This window comes from Heteronotia binoei, chromosome 17 (genome assembly GCF_032191835.1).
Source record: "Heteronotia binoei isolate CCM8104 ecotype False Entrance Well chromosome 17, APGP_CSIRO_Hbin_v1, whole genome shotgun sequence".
Taxonomy (NCBI): Eukaryota; Metazoa; Chordata; class Lepidosauria; order Squamata; family Gekkonidae; genus Heteronotia; species Heteronotia binoei.
In genome coordinates, this window is record NC_083239.1 from 46,480,278 (window position 1) to 46,498,200 (window position 17,923).

General features: G+C 49.7%; 1 protein-coding gene across 1 annotated transcript in view; it reads left to right on the plus strand.

The window, feature by feature from the left end:
• Window positions 1–17,923, plus strand: part of NECTIN2 (nectin cell adhesion molecule 2) — a 158,315-nt gene that overhangs the window by 136,619 nt on the left and 3,773 nt on the right. Inside the window, 2 exon segments of the mRNA XM_060258236.1 lie at window positions 11,415–11,559; window positions 12,912–12,975. Of these exon segments, the coding sequence (XP_060114219.1) occupies window positions 11,415–11,559; window positions 12,912–12,975 (209 nt within the window).

Below are 17,923 nucleotides of genomic sequence, written 5' to 3' on the forward strand. Positions count from 1 at the left end.
GATCCAACATGGCTTCTCTTATGTTCTTATGTGACACAGAGTGTTGGACTGGATGGGCCATTGGCCTGATCCAACAGGGCTTCTCTTATGTTCTTATGTGACACAGAGTGTTGGACTGGATGGGCCACTGGCCTGATCCAACATGGCTTCTCTTGTTCTTATGTGACACAGAGTGTTGGACTGGATGGGCCACTGGCCTGATCCAACATGGCTTCTCTTGTTCTTATGTGACACAGAGTGTTGGACTGGATGTGCCACTGGCCTGATCCAACAGGGCTTCTCTTCTGTTCTTATGTGACACAGAGTGTTGGACTGGATGGGCCATTGGCCTGATCCAACAGGGCTTCTCTTCTGTTCTTATGTGACTCAGAGTGTTGGACTGGATGGGCCATTGGCCTGATCCAAGATGGCTTCTCTTATGTTCTTATGTGACACAGAGTGTTGGACTGGATAGGCTACTGGCCTGATCCAACATGGCCTCTCTTATGTTCTTATCTTGGAGGGCAGGAGTTTGGTTGGGGGAGACCTTAGCTGGATATAATGCTATTGAACTCACCCTCCCAGGGCTTTTTTAGTAGAAGAAGCCCACACCCCCTGATGCCACCATTGTTTCACATAGGGCTTTTTTTGTAGAAAAAGCCCAGCAGAAATTTATTTACATATTAGGCCACACCCCCTGACACCAAGCCAGCCGGAACTGCGTTCCTGTGCGTTCCTGCTTTAAAAAAAGCAACCCTGCACCCTCCAAAGCAGGTAAATTGTTTTATGGTTTTACTGTTGGATTTTTACTGTTTTATTGTTTTGTTGCGTTTGTGATCCGTCCTGAGCCCATTGCAGCGAAGGGCGGACTATAAATCCTAAAATAAATAAATGAAAGCAGCCATTTTCTCCAGGGGAACCCGTCTCTTTTATCCGGAGATCAGTTGTAAACCCAGGAGATCCCCAGGCCTCACCTGGACGTTGGCAACTTTCCCACAAACAATTTATGGCAAACTATCAGGACATGAGAATGCCAGGACCTCTCTAGGCTTAGATTTGGGGGAGGGGGGTTATATTCCCTGCTTGCACAATGCATTGGACAGGGACTCTTGCAGTGGTGCTTGATTTGCATCCAAGGTTGTCCATATCCAAAAGGGAAGAAGAAGAAGACTGCAGTTTTATACCCCGCCCTTCTATCTGAATTAGAGACTTAGTGCAGTTTACAATCTCCTATATCGTCTTTTCCCACAACAGACACCCTGTGAGGTGGGTGGGGCTGGAGATGGCTCTCACAGCAGCTGCCCTTTCAAGGACAACCTCTGCCAGAGCTATGGCTGACCCAAGGCCATTCCAGCAGCTGCCAGTGGAGGAGTGGGGAATCAAACCCCATTCTCCCGGAGGAGGAGGAAAAATATCCCGCCCTATGAATCTCAGAGCGGTCACAATCTCCTTTACACCTTCCTCCCTCACAACAGACACCCTTGTGTGGTGGTGGGGCTGAGAGAGCTCTCCCAGAAGCTGCCCTTTCAAGGACAACTCCTACAAGAGCCATGGCTGACTCAAGTCCATTCCAGCAGGTGTTATGTGGAGGAGTGGGGAATCACACCCAGTTCTCCCAGATAAGAGTCGCACGCTTAACTACTACACCAAACTGGATGTGGGGAGCTGCACGCACAGATGGGGGGACTTCCGCAGATGCGACGCAGGGTGACATCACCAGCTTTGCCCGGAGTTCTTTCCCCCTTTACACCTGACTAACCTACGGCCGCTGTAGGCTCCGGCTGGTTATTCCACAAGGAAGTAAGCAACCTGGACTTCGTCCTTAGAGTCTCCCGCTGCTCCGGAAGGAGGTTCTTGGTTCAGTCTTCTGGGCTGCAAAGTGCCACGTAACGTTGACGTCGCTGCCAGCTGTCCCTCCTGCTGACTCAGCTGAGAGTCTGAGTCACTCCTGAGGGGTGTTGGCATTCCCCTGACACATCCTGCACAGAGGAATGCCGGGGTGAGCGACTCGCTTTTCCAGAGCCAGTGGTTCGCTTTCAGAGCTAGTGGTGCAGTGGTTAACAGCAGTGGACTCGAATCTGGAGGACTGGGTTTGATTCCCCCACGCCTCCTCACATGCAGCCAGCTGGCTGGCCTTGGGTCGGTCACTGTTCTGTCAGATCTCTCTCAGACCTCACAGGGAGTTTGTTGTGGGGAGAGGAAGGGAAGGAGATTGTAAACCACCCTGAAACTCTTTCAGGTAGTGAAGAGTGGGGTATAAAACTAACTCTTCTTCTTCTTCCTCTTCCTCCTATTCTTCTTCCTCTTCTTCTTCCTATTCTTCTTCATCTTCTTCCGCTTCCTCCTCCTCCTATTCTTTTTCCCCTTCTTCCTCTTCCTCCTCCTCCTCCTCTTGCTATTCTTCTTCCGCTTCTTCCTCCTCCTCTTCCTATTCTTCCGCTTCCTCCTCCTCTTCTTTTTCCTGGAGAGCCAGTTTGGTGTAGTGGTTAAGTGCATGGACTCTTATCTGGGAGAACCGGGTTTGATTCCCCACTCCTCCACTTGCAGCTGCTGGAATGGCCTTGGGTCAGCCATAGCTCTGGCAGAGGTTGTCCTTGAAAGGGCAGCTGCTGTGAGAGTCCTCTCAGCCCCACCCACCTCACAGTGTGTCTGTTGTGGGGGAGGAAGGTAAAGGAGATTGTGAGCCGCTCTGAGACTCTTCGGAGTGGAGGGCGGGATATAAATCCAATATCTTCTTTTCCTCCTCCTATTCTTCCTCTTCTTCCTCCTCTTCCTCTTCCTCCTATTCTTCATCATCTTCTTCTGCTTCCTCCTCCTATTTCTCCTCCTGCTCCTATTCTTCTTCCTCTTCCTCCTCCTCCTAGTCTTCTCTTCTTCCTCTTCCTCCTCTTTCTATTCTTCTTCATCTTCTTCCACTTCCTCCTCCTCTTCTTCCTCTTCCTCCTCCTCTTCTTCTTCGTCTTCCTCCTCTTCCTATTCTTCTTCCTCCTATTCCTCTTCATCTTCTTCTTCTGCTTCCTCCTCCTCCTCTTGTTGCAGTCAAGCTCCACCTGTTTTTTTTTCCAAGCGGCCCCTTCCCTTCGTGGCCCCCAGAGTGGCCCCAGCCATGTGGTCCTTCTGTTGGAAGAGTGTTTTCCTTTGCGGAAGTTGGAGTGGGGATTTCCACCCAGTTTTCCCCTCCTTTCCTTGAAGTCCCCTATTTTGCCTCTTATGCTATTCCGGAGGGTTAGCTGACCACCAGGAATGATAGTGGGGGGTGGGGCTCAGTGGGCCACAGCAGGAGGCAGAAGTGGGAGACCCCCACTCCGCGAAATCCGTGGACAGTTGGATATATACCATTGTATATCTGACATGCAAGATGAAGTCAAGACTCAAGCATCCAGACTGTCCTCCTGCAGTCACCTTTCAGAACAAGAAGAAGATGATGATGATAATATTGGCTTCATATCCTCCTCTATACTCTGAATCTCAGAGTCTCTGAGCGGTCGCAATCTCCTCTACCTTCCCCCACACACAACAGACACCCTGTGAGGTAGGTGGGGCTGAGAGAGCTCTCACAGAAGCTGCCCTTTTAAGGACAACCTCTGCCAGAGCTATGGCTGACCCAAGGCCATTCCAGCAGGTGCAAGTGGAGGAGTGGGGAATCAAATCTGGTTCTCCCAGATGAGAGTCTGCCCTTTCAAGGACAACCTCTTCCAGAGCTATGGCTGACCCAAGGCCATTCCAGCAGCTGCAAGTGGAGGAGTGGGGAATCAAACCCGGTTCTCCCAGATAAGAGTCTGCCCTTTCAAGGACAACCTCTGTCAGAGCTATGGCTGACCCAAGGCCATTCCAGCAGGTGCAAGTGGAGGAGTGGGAAATCAAATCTGGTTCTCCCAGATAAGAGTCTGCCCTTTCAAGGACGACCTATAATAATAATAATAATAATAATAATAATAATAATAATAATAATAATAATAATAATAATAATAATAATAATAATAATAATAATAATAATACCTTTTATTTATATCCCGCCCTCCTCGCTGAAGCAGGCTCAGGGCGGCTAACAACAGAGTTCAATATACATAGTACAAAAACAACAATTTAAACCATAATTAATTAAAAGCTATTAAAATTCTAAAACAGTAAAATTAAATTGTGCTAGTAAAATTAATTGTGCCTCTGCCAGAGCTATGGCTGACCCAAGGCCATTCCAGCAGGTGCAAGTGGAGGAGTGGGCAATCAAACCCGGTTCTCCCAGATAAGAGTCTGTGCACTTCACCACTACACCAAACTGGCAACCCTATAGGTTAGAGAGAGCCCCTAACTCAGAATATCTGAGGGGTCTGAGCCCTGAAGTCTCTTGTGGCTTCCATGCTGAAAATTAGATCATGTGTGAGTGTGTGTGTGTGTGTGTGTGTGAAGGATTCTACCACAAGAAGCAGAGGCTGAGGTATTTTCTTTTATCTAAAACTCCTCCACACAACCTTTTCACCTAAATAGTGTCCCCAAGATGAGGGGAGGGGGTGCACTCGATCACCTTGCGGTCTCTCTGCCCGTTTCTGTGATGTAGAACTTCAGACAGCCTCTTCCTCCATATGTGTGTCACTTCCCCCCCAGCAGTTATCTGCATTTCTAAGCTGGGAAGTCTAATCCTTTAAGTCTCCCAAGCAGGATAAAAAAGAAGAGAAAAAGAAACAGTTTCTTTCTTTCTGGATCTTCTAATGGTTCCTCCTCCTCCTCCTTTTTGCCTCCCTCGCCCCATTTTCTTCCCTCTCTGCAGAACATACAGCAGCCCAAGCTAGACTGTGAATTCTTGCTTTTTTGTGTTTGTGCCCTTCCGAGGTCAACGGGGTGTTCTTTCTCCCACTAGATTTGGTATTCCTGGCCTCGCCAGCTTTTTTGGCAGGAGACGCGGCGTCGGAGGGATTCCTTTGGAAATCTTCTCGGCGACCCCAAAAATAATAATTTGGAGCGGCTACAAAGGAGGCCGCGAGCTGCAGCTTGTGCCACGCGGCGTTCCAGGCTCGCCTATGCATAATGTATAGGGGCTGGGAGTGTAATTATGGGTTCTCCCAGGGGAGGCGGGGAAGAGGGGGGCGGCTCAGTTGGCGGATGAACACGCCGAGCTGGCAGTGAAAATATGGCATTGCGGCACCTTTTCACTTCCTGAACTCTGGCCATGCTTCTCCCTTCGGTAGCCCCACTGCCGGCCCCGCAAGGAAAAGTCTCTCTTAGAAAGAACGGCTCCACCACTTGGTTCCGAGATTCCGTTGAGAAGCGATAACGAGTAGCGCTTCTGTGGTCTTTGGGTCGCCAACTTTTTTTACCAGCCCATGCTCCTGTGCTTCCAACAGAAGCTTCACCGGCAGGTGCTGGCGCTGATCTCATGAGAGAACGTAAGAACATCAGAGAAGCCATGTTGGATCAGGCCAGTGGCCCATCCAGTCCAACACTCTGTGTCACACAGGGGCCAAAAAAACCCCAAGTGCCATCAGGAGGTCCACCAGTGGGGCCAGGACACTAGAAGCCCTCCCACTGTGCCCCCACAAGCACCCAGAATACAGAGGATCACTGCCCCAGAGAGTCCCAATGACAAGCTGTGGCTAATAGCCACTGATGGACCTCTGCTCCATATGTTTATCCAATCCTCTTGAAGCTGTCTATGCTTGTAGCCATCACCATCTTCCGTGGCAGTGAATTCCACGTGTTAATCACTCTTTGGGTGAAGAAGGACTTCCTTTTATCCATTCTAACCCGACTGCTCAGCAATTTCATTGAAAGTCCACAAGTTCTTGTATTGTGAGAAAGGGAGAAAAGCACTTCTTTCTCTACCTTCTCCATCCCATGCATAATCTTGTAAACCTCTCTATGTCACCCCGCAGTCGACGTTTCTCCGAGCTAAAGAGCCCCAAGCGTTTTAACCTTTCTTCATAGGGAAAGTGTTCCAACCCTTGAATCATTCTAGTTGCCCTTTCCTGCACTTTTCCCAATGCTATAATCTCTTCTTTGAGGTGCAGTGACTTGTACCCGGTACACAGTTTTCCAAAGGAGGCCGTATTCCACACAGTACACAGTATTCCAGATCTCTGCCCCTGTGAAATGATGCCTGCCACAGTGGACAGGGCAGGGCCCAGCCGGATTTGCTTTTCTGACTACATGACTACATGACTACATGGCAGCCTTGAACTGTGCTTTCAGTCAGGGCTTTCTTTGTAGCAGGAACTCCTTTGCACATTAGGCTACACCCTCCTGATGCAGCCAATCTTCCAAGAGCTTACAGGGCTCTTCTTACAGGGCCTACTGTAAGCGCTTGGAGGATTGGCTACATGATGGGGTGCGGCCTAATATACAAAGGAGTTCCTGCTATAAAAAAAGTCCTGCTTTCAGTAATGTAGGGGGCAGGCTGTGGCTCAGCGGTGGAGCACCTGTTGACGCGCAGAAGGTCCCAGGTTCAATCCCCACCATCGCCAGTTAAAAGATTCAGCAGGAGGTGATGGGAAAGGTCTCTGCCTGAGACCCCAGAGAACCACTGCTGGTCTGAGTGGACAATACTGAGTTTGAGGGACCAAGGGTATGATTCAGTATAAGGGAGCTTCATATATTCATCTGTGTTCATCCAGTCCGTATATGGCAGATGTGGGTGATAAATATTTAGTGGCAGAGGATACATTGTCTTTAGACTCTGTTTTAGGTTAATCCAGGAATTATAACTGACACACCTGCTGCATTAAACTAGGTCAGGGCTTTTTTTGTAGCAGGAACTCTTTTGCATATTAGGCCACACCTCCCTGATGTAGCCAATCCTCCTAGAGCTTACAGTAAGCCCCGCACTAAGAGCCCTGTAAGCTCTTAGAGGATTGGCTACATCAGGAGTGTGTGGCCTAATATGCAAAGGAGTCCCTGCTACAAAAAAAGTCCTGAGTACAAGGGTCCCCAGGAATTCTGACATGGAGGTGTTGGGCACAACCACAAAATGGCTGCCCTGGGAGATGGAGCCAGCCACAAAATGGCTGCCGCAGCTTACCTTCAGTCACACAGTGACGATCCTTGGTGATGTGGTGGCCACAGCCGCTGAAACAAAATCTTTAAACACCTGCACAGCCAATCGGATCTCCAATAGCCAATCAGATGCCTTTCTAGACAAAAGCCCAGCTTGGCCCCACCCACAGGAAAAAAAAAACCCTCCTGGCAGGCACCTGAGTGCTTACAGCTAGTGGATCGCTTTCCTGTCTCCAAAACCGGAATCTGGGGATCTCTTGGGCGGATCTCTGCTGCCCACCACCTGCCAGACCTGGCGTTCTTCAAATCTCTTGAGGAAGGCTGAAAGGCACAAACCAACGCTTCGAGCCGCACACGGTCTGCGCTGAAAAATTGTAGCTCAACGCCAAGAAAAGCCATGTGCGGAAAGCGGTATGAATTATGCAAACTGAGCTCATTTTCCTATATATTTCTGTATTTTGCATAATTTATTCTTCTCTTGATAATCCTGTCGAAGAGGAAAGATCTACCGGGGGAGGGGGGGTCACACAACCCTAATGCATCGCTGTCAGGAAATCCAGCTCAGAGTCCCATGTGGCTCTCCGGCACCCGTCAGCTGTATGCTTCCGAAGCTTAAGAGCTAGAAACTTGACTTGAGATAAAACAAAAGCAAGGAAAGCGGACCTTCTCAGGATGCTAAACCCAGCGCTGGTCTCTGCTCTTGCACAGTATAATTTGTGGAATGTCGAAGGCCCATTTCACACACAAACCCCATCACTAAGATTCTTGAATTTTAGCAATTAGTGATTCTAAAATTCATGACTGCTCAGCCCCCACTCTGCCCCAACATTGGGGTGGAGACTGGCAACTGGAGATCCACTGCTGTTACAACTGATCTCCAAGTGACAGATCAGTTTGCCATTGATCTTCAGACAACCAAGATCGGTTCCCCTGGAGGAAATGCCTGCTTTGGAAGGTGGACTTTAGGGCATATTACCCCATTGATGATCCTCCCCTCCCCACACCCTGCCCTCCTAGGAATCCCTCCCTGCAAAATCTCCGTGTTAGAGAGCTGGCAACCCAACCCCATGCCGTTTGCATCCCTAAGAGGTGACATAGTGTAGCAGTCAAAGATTCAGACCAGGGTCTGGGAGACCTGGGTTCAAATCTCTTCCTCCTTCTCCTTTTCCTCCTCTTCCTCCGCTTTCTCCTCCTTGCCCTTCTCCTCCTCCTCTTCCTCCTTCTCCTCCTCCTCTCCTTGCCCTTCCCCTCCTCCTCCTCCTTGTCCTTCTCCTCCTTCTCTTCCTTGCCCTTCTTCTCCTCCTCCTTCTTCTCTCCTTGCCCTTCTCCTCCTTGTCCTTCTCCTCCTCCTCTCCTTGCCCTTCACTCTTCCTCCTTGTCCTCCTCCTCTTTCTCCTCCTTGTCCTCCTCCTCTTCCTCCTTCTCCTCCTTGTCCTTCTCCTCCTCTTCCTCCTTCTCCTCTCCTTGCCCTTCTCCTCCTCCTCTTCCTCCTTCTCTTCCTTGCCCTTCTCCTCTTCCTCCTTCTCCTTCTTCTCTCCTTGCCCTTCTCCTCCTCCTCTTCCTCCTTCTCCTCCTTGACCTTCTCCTCCTCCTCTTCCTCCTTGTCCTTCTCTTCCTCTTCCTCCTTCTCCTCCTCTCCTTGCCCTTCTCCTCCTCCTTGACCTTCTCCTCCTCCTCTTCCTCCTTGTCCTTCTCTTCCTCTTCCTCCTTCTCCTCCTCTCCTTGCCCTTCTCCTCCTCCTTGTCCTTCTCCTCCTTGCCCTTCTCCTCCTCCTCTTCCTCCTTCTCCTCCTTGTCCTTCTCCTCCTCCTCTCCTTGCCCTCCTCCTTCTCTTCTTCCTCCTCGTCCTTCTCCTCCTCCTTGCCCTTCTCCTCCTCTTTCTCATTTCATGGAAGCTTGCTGGGTGACTTTGGGCCAGTCACACAATGTCAGCCTGGCCTACCTGGCAGGGTTGTTGTAAGGAGGAGAAGAGAATGATGTCAGCTGCTTTGCATGGAGCCCCACTGGGGAAGAAAGGCAGGCTAGAAATAAAGTGCATGCATTGATAAGTGTTCTTCCCAGAATTTGGGATGATCCTGGGAATCCAGCGCTAGAGCATATGGGGGTGGGGGTGGGGTGCTCTTTATTCTATCCCACAAATATACAATCCAAGCTACCAAAATTTCTCTGAAGTTGCGGGGGGGAGGTGGAATAGAAACAGGGCTGCCAGAGGTTTCCTTTCCGTTTCTGGGGTGAATCGTAAGCCACTCGCTGTGTCAAGCCACAGAAAAAGAAACTGGAAATTTGAATTTTAAATTTGCATTGCAGAATTAAGACGCCATCTAGTGGCAGAAGGGAAGGAAGGGAAAGAAAAACAAACGGAGGGCAGAGAAGAGGGGCATCCCTCACACCCACCCGTACTCCCTCTAAGCTCTGGAGTCTTGTGAGCAAAAATGGCAGATACCCTCAGGAGCTGGTGGATGGACTTGCCTGAAATCTAGATCTGGAAACATCTTTAATGCCGCTCCACCCCCCCCCTCCCCTTTTGATTCTGACTCTCGCTCTGAAGGGCCCAGGTCTGTTTTTCTGGAAAAAGAAGTGCCAGAATTCTCAGGAGGGAAATAAAGGAGAAACAAATGGGCACCCTTCATTCACTTTCAAACATTTTTTGAGAATGTTGTTTCCACAACGAGGTTCCGGAACTCTGTTCCACTATGTTCCCCCAGGGAAAAAAAGCCCTGTCAGGGCCGCATTGTGACTTTTGTGGGACCTGGGGATTTTTGCCTTCATGAGTCCCTCCCACCATAATAATATCCGAGGGGGGGCGGGTTGTAGCAGGAGCTCCTTTGCATATTAGGCCACACACCCCTGATGTAGCCAATCCTCCTGGAGCTTACAGGGCTTTTAGTACAGGACCTACTGTAAGCTCCAGGAGGTTTGGCTACATCAGGGGGTGTGGCCTAATACGCAAAGGAGTTCCTGCTATAAAAAAGTCCTGATAATATCAACATTAACATTATTGTTGATATAATTTTAAATACTTCAACTTTTTCCCCCCTGTTTCAGGCAAAGTTTAATAGATTTTCATGGGCCTGAAAATTTCATTTTCTTTTCTGATGTGAGAATAAAAGGAAAACGTTTTCTTTGGCCCTAAAAGGTCATTTCTCTTTCTGTCTGACTTTAAAAGAAATGCAGACATTTCCATGGACCTCTAAACCAGGGGTGTCAAACATGCAGTTCAGGGGCCACATCAGGCCCCCAGAGGGCTCCTATCAGGCCCCCGAGCAACTGGCTGTCATCTGCTTCCTTCTCCCTCTCTCTTGCTTCCTTCTGCATCACAGCTTGCTTTGCCAGGCTTGCTCAATCGCACAGGAGTTACAGAGCAAAGCCTCTATTTTCTCCATTGGCAGAGGCTCCTCCCTTGGGGAGGAAGGGGGAAGGCAGAGCTTATTTTTTCCAGGCTCTCTCAATCACACCGATTGGGAGAGAAGTCACTACAGGAACAGCAATATATACACAACAATCATTATAGTGACACATTACTGTGTAATAAAGTGCAAAATACAAAAACAATTCATGAAGAATCTTCCAAAATAAGGAGCCCCGAAGTGCAGGCTGCCGACTTTAAAAGTCCTGCTTCGGTTGTCACTCTTCCAGCAAAGGGGGCTCCATTCAATTTCAAAAAAACGTCCCCGTTCAATAACGCTTGCTGCTGCTCTTCCCGATGCGTTCCTCACTGCCAAGTGTTTTTTTACATGACTATGATACGGGAATAAAGATTCTTCAAAGAAGTTTTCAGTTTGGCATCACGCTCTATGGTGGCTCAAGACTTAGCAAAAAAAACACTTAGCAGTGAGGAACGCATCGGGAAGAGCAGCAGCAAGCGTTATTGAACGGGGACGTTTTTTGAAACTGAATGGAGCACCCTTTGCTGGAAGAGTGACAACCGAAGCAGGACTTTTAAAGTCGGCAGCCTGCACATCGGGACTCCTTATTTTGGAAGATTCTTCATGAATTGCTTTTGTATTTTGCACTTTATTACATAGTAATTTGTCACTGTAACGATTGCTGTGTATATTGCTGCTCTCTCAATCACACAGCAGAGCTACTGAGCCAAGCATCTCTTCCGTCTACTGGCTGAGGCTCTCCCCTGTCTCCTGAGGAAGGAAGGAAAGAGGCAGAGCTTCCTTTGCCCAGTTCCCTGGATCTCATGAGAGAAATACAAAGAAAGCACCTTTAAGACCTTTATAAATTTTATATCTCTGCTACCTCATCTTAAACAGGTACACACATGGCCTGGCCCAACAACTTCTCATTTATGTCAGATCTGGCCCTCATAACAAATGAGTTTGACACCCCTGCTCTAAACATATCGTGGGCCCCTAGGCCCTGTGCCTAATGGATAAGTTGACCTCTCACAGTGACTTTTGGCTCATATCACTGAGTTATTTTTTGTTTGTTTTTGTTTTGCAGAAAAGCCCAACACGGAAGGAGCGGGCACCACTGGGGGTATCATCGGAGGCCTCATCGCGGCTATCGTGGCCCTGGCGGTGGTGGCCACCGGCATCCTGATCTGCCGGCAGCAGCAGAGGAACCGGATGGAGCGTGAACAGGAAGAGTGAGTTGCGTCGTAGCTCAGGGGAGGTGCTTGGGGGCGAGTGGGTGTCTGTATGGCTGCAGAAGCGCCAGAGTTAAACTCCCCACGTCTACGTCTGTAGCCCCATTCCCCATTCATACAATCAGTGAGCCTTAGGGTTGCCTCTGGCGGGGGACTATCTTCGCATGTGCAAAGCGATGATGTCACCCAGAAGTGACGTCATCGCTCCAGTGACGTTGCACGGCGGCCACTCCAGGCGTTTCTGGGAAAACTCTATGGTTTTCCCGGATGCTGTAGCCCAGGGGTGTCAAACATGTGGCCCAAGGGCCAAATCAGGCCCCCGGAGTGCTTCTATCAGACCCCCAAGCGACTGGTTCTTTTCTGCTTCCTTCTCCCTCTCTCTTGCTTCCTTCTGCATCTCAACTTGCTTTGCAAGGCTTGCTCAGTCGCACAGGAGCTACAGAGCAAAACCTCGATTTTCTCCATTGGTTGAGGCTCCTCCCTATCCTGGTCCATTGGGGTGGGAGGGAAAGAGCCAGAGCTTCCTTTGCCCAGTTCCCTGGACCCCAAGGGAGAAATACAAAGAAAGCATCTTTAAGACCAACAAGTGTTAATGTCTTACGGATATTTAAGGTTTAAAAAAAAATCTTTAGTTGTGTTTTGTCTGTGTCCTTTAAAAAGTTTATATCTCTGCTACCTAATCTTAAATAGGTACACATATCGCCCGGCCCAACATGGCCCAGCCCAGCCCAGCCCGACAAGGTTTCATTTATGTCAGATCCGGCCCTCATACCAAATGAGTTTGACACCCCTGCTCTAGCCATTTGAGAGGGAAAAACTCTATGGTACAATAGGTACCATAAAGTTTTTCCCTCTCAAATGGCTAGAGCATCCGGGGAAACCATAGAGTTTTCCAGGAAACGCCTAGAGTGGCCGCTTCATGACGTCACCGGCGCGTACCGATGATGTCGGAGGAAGTTCCCCCCACCGGCCCAGTGTGGCCCTGCGGGTTGGGAACCTCCCAGGTAGGGGAACCCTCGCCCGGACCATGGGGTTAGCAGCCCTAGTGAGCCTGCATGTATGGCAACTGGCTGAAAAGCCAACAACCTGGGATCACAGTTCGTATTACAGGGGAGGAAAACACTGTGATACACTGGCTGACAACATTGGTTAATTAGTCTGCTCTGGGGCCATTTTTTTTCCTGAGCTAAGACAAAAAGGTGTGAGCTGGATGCTAAAAAACTGGGAGCTAGCTCACACTAACAGCTTGGAGGGAACACTGCCTGTAACTTGTCAGTAGGGCTCATCTTATCTAGTGGGAGAGGCACCCATGTTTCCGTCGCTGAACCTTTTCCTTTCCTTTTCCCATGCAGTTTGGAAGGACCCCCGGCCTACAAACCGCCTCCGCCTGTCCCTATGGCTGAGGAAAGGGAGCCGGTAAGTATCCATCCTGTTCTACTTGTAAGTAGTGCAGAAAATGCAGGTTGAGCTTCTCGCCCTGATGGGGTTTCTCACCTGCTTAATGAGCGCAGCAGAACGAGGCGGCTGAGGCCCGAGATGGAAGAATGGATTAAACTGCCACTGCGGGAAGGGTGGGTTTCCGGCACTCAGGGTGGAATTCTAGCAGGCGCTCTTTTGCATATAGGCCACACACCCCTGAGGTACCCAATCCTCCTGGAGCTTACAGTAGGCCCTGTACCAAGAGCCCTGTAAGCTCTTGGAGGATTGGCTACATCGGAGGTGTGTGGCCTAATATGCAAAGGAGCTCCTGCTAGAATTCCACCCCTGCTGGCACTGCTTCAGAATCCCCACACTTGCAGAAAGCTAGAGTGGCAGGGGGGGGGGAAGGTCGGTTCTGCCTTGTTCTGCTGGCTGTTTGGAGGAAGCTGGTGACAGAAGGGAGCCATTCCAAAATGGGACCAGCTGTCCCAGGTAGGTAGGTAGGTAGGTGAATGGACGGACGGACGGACGGACAGACAGACAAACTGTTGCCGACCTCCAAGGAAGGTAGCAAAAAAACGGGAGGAGGTTATGCAAAAGTAGCACTTGACAATAATGCCCACCCTCCACCCCTTTTCCCAACTCCACGTTTTCAACCGTTACACTGTCTATCCTCCTGTGCCAGCATTGGGGCAGCTTTGCACAAAGCTCCCTCAGTCTTTTTCTCGACCCCTCCCCCCATTGCTCTGTCCAGGTCTGCTGCACCAGGTTGTGGCTGTTGAGGGCAAGGCTTCTCCTCACCAGCCACCTGGGGGCTGGCAACCCAAGGGGATCAGGCAACCCTGTCTCCAGCCCCCGGAAATCTTGATTCAGGAATTCCTCTGGCTTCTGAGATTGCAGTTTGCCTTTGGGATCATAAGGGCCTGAACCTCATTCTTTAGCAAACAACCCGCCCCCCCCCCCAACAACTCATTTTAATAGGTGGAGAGAGGACGGGCCACCGAATTCTGCTCACAGTACCCAATTCCACAGCTGTGTGGTGCTAGACCTGCAGAATATATCGAGCCAGTTTGGTGTAGTGATGAAGTGCACGGACTGTTATCTGGGAGAACCGGGTTTGATTCCCCCACTCCTCCGCTTGCACCTGCTGGCATGGCCTTGGGTCAGCCATAGCTCTGGCAGAGGTTGTCCTTGAAAGGGCAGACTCTTATCTGGGAGAACCAGATTTGATTCCCCACTCCTCCACTTGCACCTGCTGGAATGGCCTTGGGTCAGCCATAGCTCTGGCAGAGGTTGTCCTTGAAAGGGCAGACTCTTATCTGGGAGAATCGGGTTGGATTCCCCACTCCTCCACTTGCACCTGCTGGAATGGCCTTGGGTCAGCCACAGCTCTGGGAGAGGTTGTCCTTGAAAGGGCAGACTCTTATCTGGGAGAACCAGGTTTGATTCCCCACTCCTCCACTTGCACCTGCTGGAATGGCCTTGGGTCAGCCACAGCTCTGGGAGAGGTTGTCCTTGAAAGGGCAGACTCTTATCTGGGAGAACCAGGTTGGATTCCCCACTCCTCCACTTGCACCTGCTGGAATGGCCTTGGGTCAGCCATAGCTCTCGTAGAAGCTGTCCTTGAAAGGGCAGCTGCTATAAGAGCTCTCTCAGCCCCATCCACCTCCACCTCACAGGGTGTCTGTTGTGGCGGGGGTGGGGGAGGTAAAGGAGATTGTGACTGCTCTGAGACTCTGAGATTCAGAGTATAGGGCGGGATACATAAATCTAATATCTTCTTCTATATGCCCAGGGCTTTTCTCTTGTAGAAAAAGCCCAGCAGGAACTCATTTGCATATTGGGCCATACCCCCTGAAACCAAGCCAGCCAGAACCGCATTCCTGGGCGTTCATGCTCAGAAAAAGCCCTGGTTATGCCCCTGGAAGTGCCAGCGTCCAAGCAGGGCAAAACGTGAGCAGGCTGTGAAACAATATACTTTGTAAACACCTATTACAACCAGTATATTACAGCTTAATGTAAGAATTCCATACACTCCATGTGTCAGTGCATAACCGCGCTCTGTGGTGTATTGAGTATTGTGACAACCCTCATCTACGGCTCCGAATCGTGGGTTTTATACCGTCATCACCTGCGACTCCTCGAGCGCTTTCATCAGCGCTGCCTTCGCACCATCCTCAACATCCACTGGAGTGACTTTGTGACCAACACTGAAGTCCTCAAGAGGGCGGAGGTTACCAGCATCGAGGCACTGCTGTTGAAGACGCAGCTGCGCTGGGCAGGGCATATCTCCAGGATGGAAAACCACCGCCTTCCCAAGATTGCCCTGTATGGCGAACTCTCCACCGGCCATCGAAATAGAGGGGCACCAAAGAAGAGGTACAAGGACTCCTTGAAGAAATCCCTTGGCACCTGTCGCATTAACCGTCACCAGTGGTCTGACCTAGCCTCAGATCGCAAAGCATGGAGGCACACCATCCACCAGGCTGTCTCTTCCTTTGAGGACGCACGCATAGCTGGTCTTGAGGACAAAAGGAGATTGAGGAAGAATCGCACTGCTACAGCACCAACCCTAAATCAGACTTTTCCCTGCAGCCACTGTGGCTGGACCTGCCTGTCCCGCATTGGTCTTGTCAGCCACCAGTGAGCCTGAAGCAGACATGGACTATTGCACCCTTCTTAAATCTTCGTTCGCGAAGCTAAGCCGAGAGAGAGAGAGGTGTATTGAGTATTTACATTCCCAGCACCGCAATCAACTTTTTAAACAACAATTCTAAGAACAACAGGCAACGTTTGCCAGGCTTAAGCAGCAATTACTTCTGTGTACAACATGCAGGGTCTGTAGCATCCTTGACCAACAAAGACGACAATCTTGGAATTCAACGCAGGCTTAGAAGAATGAATTAAAAAGTTGTTTTTCTGTCGATGATCCATGTGTATAGATTAGGTAGCAGTGGTATGTTGTTCTGAACACAAATACTCAATACACCGCAGAGCGCGGTTACGCACTGACACGTTGATGGAGTGTGTGTAATTCTTACGTTAAGCTGGGATATACTGGTTGTGTCATTCTTGTTTACAAAGTATATTGTTTCACAGCCTCCTCACGTTTCACTCATCCTTGGCTGTGTTCCCCGCAGGGGTGGAATTCTAGCAGGAGCTCCTTTGCATATTAGGCCACACACCCCTGAGGTTGCCAGTCCTCCAGTTATTATTTATTTATTTATTTATTATGTTAGACTTATATCCCGCCCATTCTACGAAGACTCAAGGCAGCTAAGAACAAAAGATAACCATGTATAAATCGATGGTGCGGCCTCATTTGGAATACTGTGTACAATTCTGGTCACCGCACCTCAAAAAGGATATTATAGCATTGGAGAAAGTCCAGAAAAGGGCAACTAGAATTATTCAAGGGTTGGAACACTTTCCCTATGAAGAAAGGTTAAAACGCTTGGGGCTCTTTAGCTTGGAGAAACGTCGACTGTGGGGTGACATGATAGAGGTTTACAAGATTATGCATGGGATGGAGAAAGTAGAGAAAGAAGTACTTTTCTCCCTTTCTCACAATGCAAGAACTCATGGGCATTCAATGAAATTGCTGAGCAGACGGGTTAGAACGGATAAAAGGAAGTCCTTCTTCACCCAAAGGGTGATTAACATGTGGAATTCACTGCCACAGGAGGTGGTGGCGGCTACAAGCATAGCCACCTTCAAGAGGGGGTTAGATAAAAATATGGAGCTGAAGTCCATCAGTAGCTATTAGCCACAGTTTGTATATATATGTGTGTATATATATAATTGTTTTAGCCACTGTGTGACACAGAGTGTTGGACTGGATGGGCCATTGGCCTGATCCAACATGGCTTCTCTTATGTTCTTATAACCATGTTAAAACAGTAAAACAATAAAAACAGTCCGATAAAAGCACAATGGTGCTATTTCATCTATTTAGGCGAGATCATGTAGCATTTTCCTTCCTCCAAAGCGCTCAGATCCTAGGCAGACGAGATAGATCCAGGTGAGGTGGCAGCCCTCTCCCGTTTAAATGTCATATGCCATCCGAAACAATTCAGTCTTGCAGGCCCTGCAGAACTGCGATAAGTCCCACAGAGTCCTGATGGCTTCTGGGAGGGAGTTCCAGATTGTTGGGGCTGCCACTGAGAAGGCTCTTGCTCTGGTGGAATTTAGCCTAGCCTCTTTTAGCCCAAGCGGCCCCTTGGCACAGAGTGGTAAAGCAGCAGTACTGCAGTATTGTGGTCTGAACTCTCTGCTCACGACCTGAGTTCGATTCCGGCGGAAGCTGGATTCAGGTAGCTGGCCCAAGGTTGACTCAGCCTTCCATCCTTCCGAGGTCGGTCAAATGAGGACCCAGCTTGCTGGGGGGAAAGTGTAGAGGACTGGGAAAGGCAAGGTCAAACCACCCCGTAAAAAGTCTGCCGTGAAGATGTGAAAGCAACGTCACCCCAGAGTCGGAAACGAGTGCTTGCACAGGGGACCTTTCCTTTCCCTTTTAGCCCAGGAACAACCAAAAGATTGATGGGTATCTTTTTCGTAAGCTCTTGGAGGATTGGTTATATCAGGGGTGTGTGGCTTCACATGCAAAGGAGCTCCTGCTAGAATTCCACCCCTTGTTTAGTTGCCAAGCCTCCAGGTGGGGACTGGGGATTTTTGGGATTAGATCGTCTCCAGACAACAGTGATCAGCTCCCCTGGAGAAAACGGCTGCTTTGGAGGGTGGACTCTGGAGCATTTTACCCCACTGAGGTCCCTGTCCTCCCCAGGCTCTGCCCCCAAATCTCCAGGAGTTTCCCAGCCTGAGTCTAGCAACCCCACCCACTGTTAGAGGCCACAAGGGAGACCTGGGCACCCTGCTGCGCTTACAGCCAGTGAAGAATAAAATCCTCAGTTTGTGCCTATTCAGGGAGTGGATGACACCGCAGAGA